The 6,831-nt window shown below is 43.4% G+C and overlaps 1 protein-coding gene across 1 annotated transcript; it reads left to right on the top strand.

Annotated features, from left to right (window-relative positions):
• Nucleotides 1-430: 430 nt before the first annotated feature.
• CCNA1 (cyclin A1) lies at nucleotides 431-6,426 on the top strand. Its single transcript, XM_072134424.1, has 9 exons — nucleotides 431-582; nucleotides 3,144-3,379; nucleotides 3,504-3,738; nucleotides 3,809-3,936; nucleotides 4,156-4,379; nucleotides 4,977-5,181; nucleotides 5,358-5,471; nucleotides 5,889-6,022; nucleotides 6,242-6,426. Exons 2-9 carry the CDS (start codon nucleotides 3,179-3,181, stop codon nucleotides 6,288-6,290), a joined length of 1,290 nt encoding a protein of 429 aa, XP_071990525.1. The 5' UTR covers nucleotides 431-582; nucleotides 3,144-3,178; the 3' UTR covers nucleotides 6,291-6,426.
• The last annotated feature ends 405 nt before the right edge of the window (nucleotides 6,427-6,831 follow it).

Raw genomic sequence — 6,831 nt, 5'->3', positions numbered from 1 at the left:
GAGAAGGTGATTTGCCCAATGACATTTTTTGTTAAAATTTGCGTTTACAAAACGCAACCTAAACGCAACACGCTGTTATAGAAATAACACTGCCCCATGTGCTGCTTTATGTGCTGCAAAATAAATACAAGTATTTAGCCCACACTATAACTCTTTGGGGTTTATTGCAAAATTTAAGCATTATTAATTTTATTCATTTTAGCTAAAAAACAACATATTACAACACGTGGTGGTGATCCCTGTGCAGGGATAGAGCTGAGTGACAGGCAGCAGTAGTGTGAGGTTTGGGGATGTCATGGTGTCATGTCAGCTGTCACACACAGGAGAGGGACATGGGGACGCCGCTCCGGGTCTCTACGGAGACGGCACCACGTGACGCCGCCCGGGCTCCTCCTGATTGGTCAGGACCCGCAGGAGCGGGCGGATTGAAAACACCGGTTTGTGTTTGTCAGTGATCAGAGGCGGCGGAGGCTCCGGCCATGTACACCGGCTGCGGCCAATCACCGCCTCATATATAGCGGCTGTGCGGGCAGGAGGGAGAGCCGTGCCCGGAGCTGCAGAGGAGTCACTCACTGATCACAGGTAACATGGCTGTACATCACTTGTGTCATGTAGTGCTGGGAGCGTCACTGCCGACTGCCCGGAGCGGGGTGATGTCCTGGGAGCGTCACTGCCGGCTGCCCGGAGCGGGGTGATGTGCTGGGGGTGCGGGGAGCGTCACTGCCGGCTCCTTGGAGATAATGCCAGTTCTTCTGGCACTTGTGGGTTTATTGGTGGCGGGTGTTTTATTTGAACTATATTATGTACACATATATTGATCTGTACTAGTATGGTCCTGCTTTGTTTTCCTTTCCAAATTTGAAGCTGTCTGATTCTATGTCTAAGTGTCTAAATGTCTAAGCCTGTGTTCACATGACCGTGTTCGGGGATTGAGATTTGCCTGCACAAACTGTGGCCAAATCGCAGCCCTCCATGGAGCATCTTGCTGCACTGTGATGGAGCTGGGTGGCTAGTAACTTAAAGGGGTCGTCAGGGGTTTTAGAAACATTAAAGGCAGGACTTGCATATGACCCCTAGTTACAAACGCACTTCTGGATATTGGTAACATACTGTACTTTAGCCTTAGGCTACAATAAACAGCTATCACAGGTGTCTGTCATGAAGATTTAGTGTTACTCCTGGTCCTTATGACGACCCAACATTTTTAAAATCCAATTGTCAGAGACCAAAAAAGTTCTGGCTGGGATTACAATGATAAAATATACAGTTGTGACTTGCATACAAATTGAACTTAAGAACAATCCTACAGACCCTATCTTGTATGTAACCTGGGGACTGCCTGTATAATAAAACAAGCAGGCACACAGTTAAAGTGCAAAGCAAACCCCCTTTTAAACTCAACTGCACAAACAAAAAATTCAGGGGATAACAAAGTGCAATGTACACTTTTATTTTAAAGGAAACCTACCAGTTAGAATGGCAGGGGTAAGCTGTAAGTACCGAGCACCAGCTCAGGGTGAGCTGGTGCCGGTACTTACTTTCGTTAGTGTTAAAACCGCGGTTTTAACACTTTTTAAACTTTAGGGCAGAAGGGGCTTCGGCGCTGCGCGCGACCGTGCGCGCGCAACATCTCCGCTATTTCCTATGGAGGCGCGCGCACGATCGTGCGCACGCAGCGCCGAAGTGTCTTCTGCCCTAAAGTTTAAAAAGTGTTAAAACCGCGATACCGCGGTTTTAACACTAACGAAAGTAAGTACCGGCACCAGCTCACCCTGAGCTGGTGCTCGGTACTTACAGCTTACCCCTGCCATACTAAGTGGTAGGTTTCCTTTAAGTTCATAAGACAACTCAATTGTCTTTTAATGGCCTTGTTGTGCATTGTCTTTTGAACTTTAATAAGAACCTGCCTCTTAGTGTGCATGGCACTTGTTTAGATGCTGAAATTGTCATTTGAGTAACATTACTGTCTTCTTCCAAAAACTGCTCCACACCTGACCATGGGTCATCACTATATAAAGGGTGATCCACACATTGCAGTTAAAACTGCATTGCAATCAGTGTTGATGTGATTTTTTTTAGGTGCAGTTCACTTCAACATGTAATAGACATGAACTGGACAGGTGAATTCCCTTCAAAATCAAATTTCTTCCACCTGTTAATTTGATGGTAGATGTTGTCCGGGGTTAGAAAAAAATGTGCTTTAATCTAGAAATGGTATCACTCCTGTGTATTTGTTATTACAGCCTTGTTGCATTGAAATGCATTTAATTGAGTAGCAATAACTGTATGTACTAGAACAAAGCACCCATGTTTTTATCCCTTAAAAAAATTCTTTTTGACCCCCTGTATAATTTAAAATACCAGTTCATAAGCATGAATCCTATGCTTGTGGAAGCAAGGCTGTTAATTTTATATATTTTTGTTTTAACTCTTATTCCTGGATTGTAGCTGGACTTGGTACACTGCTGTATTTGACCAGCTATGAGGCTTCTGTTTGAGCACTGGTGTGTAGCATTTCCACTAACCGCAGCCATTTCCCCCCCTGAGTAAATGCCAGTATATTCAAAGTCCAGTTACAATCCTGTAATATAAATGCATTTTGCACTGTCCTTCAACTATATACAGGTTTGGCCCTGGAGATGTAATGCTACAGCTTTGTATAGTAAAATATGCTGATGGTGACTCTGCCATGACTGCAGTATGGCACTAATGATGGCGGGTGCCACACACAAGCCGTGACAGTTGGATCGGTGGGTCAGTTTCTTGTGGGATATAGGCTGCTGTTTCTGCTCCTGGGTAACTGTTCCACAGTGATGGCCAATGTCCAGCAAAGTCTCAGTATGACCTGTCTAACTAGTGACTGAAATGTGGAACTGGACATTATTTAACACCCTACATTATTTAACACATTAGTTTGAAACAAAACATTCCCAACCATCCATTGGTGCTGTTCTGGTCATACCTACCTGCTCTAGAGTGGCATTGCTGCTCCACTACAAGGACAGTGGGTATTGCCACTTTGTGATGTTCTCAAATGGAGTGAGCATAGACTGGCACATCTGAAGTTGTCTGATGTAGGGAAAGTCACTAAGAATTGTGGTGGTCTTGCTGGGTATATGTAATAACATCTTTGTCACTTGTAGTTTTCTTTAGTTGCTGTCTTACTAATTGACTGGGAATGCGTCGCAATAGCACATCCACTGTCCACTTTTTTGGAAACGCCGGTAATGGAGGATATGAAGGCTTTCAGAAAAACCTCGCTTTCCCAAAAGTGGAGGCCCTGGGTCAGTCCAATCTGCTCCTGCCTCCACAGCAGACACAAAGAACTGTACTTGGAGTCCTTAGTGAAAATGATCAGCGCCAGAGATCAATTAGCCTGGTAAGACAAAGAGTTTGTAGACTTTGTCTATTTCAAAACTGTCCGAGCTTATTGGAAGCCTAAAGGTGCTGCTTGGCCATGAGGTACCACCTGCTAGCGCTTGACTCCATATCTATCTTTATAGGGTGCTTTATCTGCAAAACCTGCATCCGGCATTGAGAATGGATTTCCTCTTGCTGGCAAGATGTTCTCCACCAGTGCAGCTTCTCTAGTCCCCAAGCCATGCTTTACCATCTACGTGGAGGAACCAGAAGATAAACAAGAGAACTGCTCATTTGATGTAGAACTTCCAAGTTTGGAGGAATCTGAGGCCAACATTGTGAAGCAGAAGTTTCATCTACTACTGGATGTCAGCTCAGGTCTGTATCTCACACAATGTGTCTGGTCAATGTGGCAACTTATAAAATCCTGACTCTTCTTGGCTTATAGCATCTCCAATGATGGTGGACACCTCATTACAAGGACAGCCTGAAGATGAAGCTTCTGAAACTGACCCAGATGTTGCTGCACTTGCTGAATACATAGATGAGATTCATCGCTATCTGCGTCAAGCTGAAGTAAGATTGTAGTATGAAACTTTCTCTGAAATAGAACGTTGCTAGAAGAACTGGTCTATGCTGTAAAATATCACAGGTTTAGAGATTCCTAGGGCATGGACAAATCTTTAATATAGCATGTTTCTAACAAGGCCTGTCTCCATAGGGTTTGGGACAGAATAGCCTACTATACAATGTATGGCGTGTGATGGTTAAAGCTTGATATTTGTTCCTTTTCAGGTTAAACATAGACCAAAACCCTACTACATGAGGAAGCAACCAGACATCACTTCTGCCATGAGGACCATATTGGTGGATTGGCTTGCAGAAGTCCGAGAAGAGTACAAGCTTCGCAATGAAACCCTATTTCTTGCTATTAACTACCTGGACAGGTTCCTGTCTTGTATGTCTGTGCTTAGAGGGAAGCTGCAGCTTGTTGGAACAGCTGCTATTCTCCTTGCATCGTAAGTTATCTTAACTTAATCTCTGGTATTTAAAGGAAACCACATGGATATTCCATAGAACCTTGCACACTGAACCAGGCAGTGGCTGTGGAAAGAGGCCAAGTCTGAAAGGCTACTAGGATGGTGCCTAGAGCACCTACATGATGCAGTAGTACTCACAACAACCCTCTCCGTGTGCTGAAATTTCCTGCACTTAAGTGAGATTACACCAGACAGAAGGGCAGGTTGGACAGGGCAACAGCCTGTGAATCTGCAGCATAAAGGGGCTATTGGAACTGCCCCAGTAGCCCTTCAAACTTCTAAATTTAAGTTGATTTTGGAAAAGGAGACTACCAGTCAGTGCCTGGATCTGAGGAAAGTGTCCTTGGTTTATGGTACATTTCATTCATAATTTGTAGCTTAGTGTTCGATGTTGGGCATTTGTTGCTCTTCAAATGGGTTTTCTATGAAATGTTTACCTATCCCTTCATACCTTCACCAATGAACATCAGTGATTTGAAGTTGGTTGGGGGATATTTGTGTTGGAGACCTCAGGAAGTGCCTGTATATGATTGCATAAACTTCCACTGAAGTTGTGTTAATTCTCTTACCTTCTAGCAAATATGAGGAGATCTACCCTCCTGATGTAGATGAGTTTGTCTACATAACCGATGACACCTACACAAAGAAGCAGCTTCTTCGCATGGAGCACTTGTTGCTTAAAGTGTTGGCCTTTGATCTGACTGTCCCTACAATCAACCAGTTCCTCCTGCAGTATATTCACAAGCATAATGGTGGCACAAAGGCTGAACACCTTGCTATGGTAATAATTGATATTAGATTTGTTAATGTATTAATGTCCTTATTTGGTTCTTCAAATTCACCCTCACCTGGGGTGTTCAGTGAGGCCTGCAATGGTGGATAGATGGTGTCTTAATGTCTAAACTTGGGCAGTTATGGTTCATTCAAATTCACTAAGCTGCCATTCTCTTCCTGCAGTATGTATCGGAGCTTACACTCCTTCATGATGAGCATTTCTTAAAGTATCTTCCATCAGTGACTGCGGCTGCAGCTTATGGTCTTGCCAACTACACAATTAACAAGGTTTTCTGGGTAAGTGGAACAACTTTTGAACATTGCCTTAGACTCCTTGCATTAATATCTACATCGAATGTCCATTTTCAGGAAATCCTTGCACAGTAATCGCATTCCTATATTTTTAAATGGTGTCCCACACCCATCAAACATGACACTTGGGCTGCAGGCATACATCAGCACCTTTCTATAGAAATGCACAGCGCCGTAGTCCATAGGACATGTCTCACCTTTCTAACAGGCTACAGAACGGTGTGGCACAAACGCTCCTGTACGCCGCCGGAATTCCATTGAAGTGTACAGGGAGCGTATATATGCCGGCCATGTATACGTTCCCCTGCACCCCCCCCCCCCCCCATACGTTCATGTGAATGTAGTCTTACTAAGTAATGTGATTTCTGTCCATCTTGCAAAACATGAACTTTGTCTCCACAGCCTGAAACTCTTCAAGCCTTCACTGGCTACAGCTTGAGTGACTTGGCACCTTGTCTAGTTGACCTGCATAGAGCCTGTCTGAGTGCACCCCATCAAGCGCAACAAGCCATTAGGGAAAAGTATAAGAGTCCCAAGTAAGTCAATGGGTTCATTCATCAGCAGCACCATAACTTTTATACAACTAAAATACCTTCTTGTATTTGACTCTTTCCCACTATAGTAACTTCACCTAAACATGGGATGAGAACTAGTCCTGGTTTTGCATTGTCTAGATTTGATTCCTTTTGAGTCAGTATATACTTGGGACATTGTTGAAAATGTAATATAATCTCATTCTTGCCTTTGTCTTGCAGGTACATGCAGGTCTCACTTGTGACTCTCCCTCCAACTCTCCCTCTATAATAACTTGTAGACGGCTTGTACAGCACTTACGATCAACAGCGTTGGTCTGCTTTTTAGATGGACACTGCTGGCCAAGTGTCAAGCTTTTAACTTATGATCTTTTTATACAAATGACATTAAACTTTTTAGTGTAAAATTTTAACTTATTAATGTATCTACTGGACGGCTGTAGCGGATATTTGGCCGGTCTGAGCAGTTCTGTAAACTTGACTTGGAGTGGGCAAGGTGCAATGGATATGAAAATGTATATAAACTGCTTTGGTCAAATATGTGGACAGTAAAGCTTGGCTGTCTATTGGTGACAACATTCAAGGCAATTTTGTCTTCTGTGGCCGAGCTGAAATTGCAACCCTAAAATTTGGTAAAGTAATAGCAAAATGCATTAGAAGGGCTTTCATTGTCAAACACTGTTTTAATAAACTTTATTCACTCCTGAAATTGTCTTGTGCTTCTTGAGGTGTAGCCATATCTTATACAGTATTGTTGTGACTGATGGGTACTTCTATGCAACATGATAGAATACAAACTTTTTGTATTGCCT

This window comes from Engystomops pustulosus, chromosome 2 (genome assembly GCF_040894005.1).
Source record: "Engystomops pustulosus chromosome 2, aEngPut4.maternal, whole genome shotgun sequence".
Lineage (NCBI taxonomy): Eukaryota > Metazoa > Chordata > Amphibia > Anura > Leptodactylidae > Engystomops > Engystomops pustulosus.
This window is presented reverse-complemented; position numbering and strand designations above follow the sequence as displayed.

Bases quoted from the DNA above. Each gene is read 5' to 3' on its own strand.
- CCNA1 (XM_072134424.1), top strand. From the start codon at position 3,179: ATGCGTCGCAATAGCACATCCACTGTCCACTTTTTTGGAAACGCCGGT. The intron at 3,739-3,808 runs GTCTGTATCTCA...CTTGGCTTATAG, and splicing joins ACTACTGGATGTCAGCTCAG to CATCTCCAATGATGGTGGAC. The intron at 5,182-5,357 runs GTAATAATTGAT...CTCTTCCTGCAG, and splicing joins AGGCTGAACACCTTGCTATG to TATGTATCGGAGCTTACACT.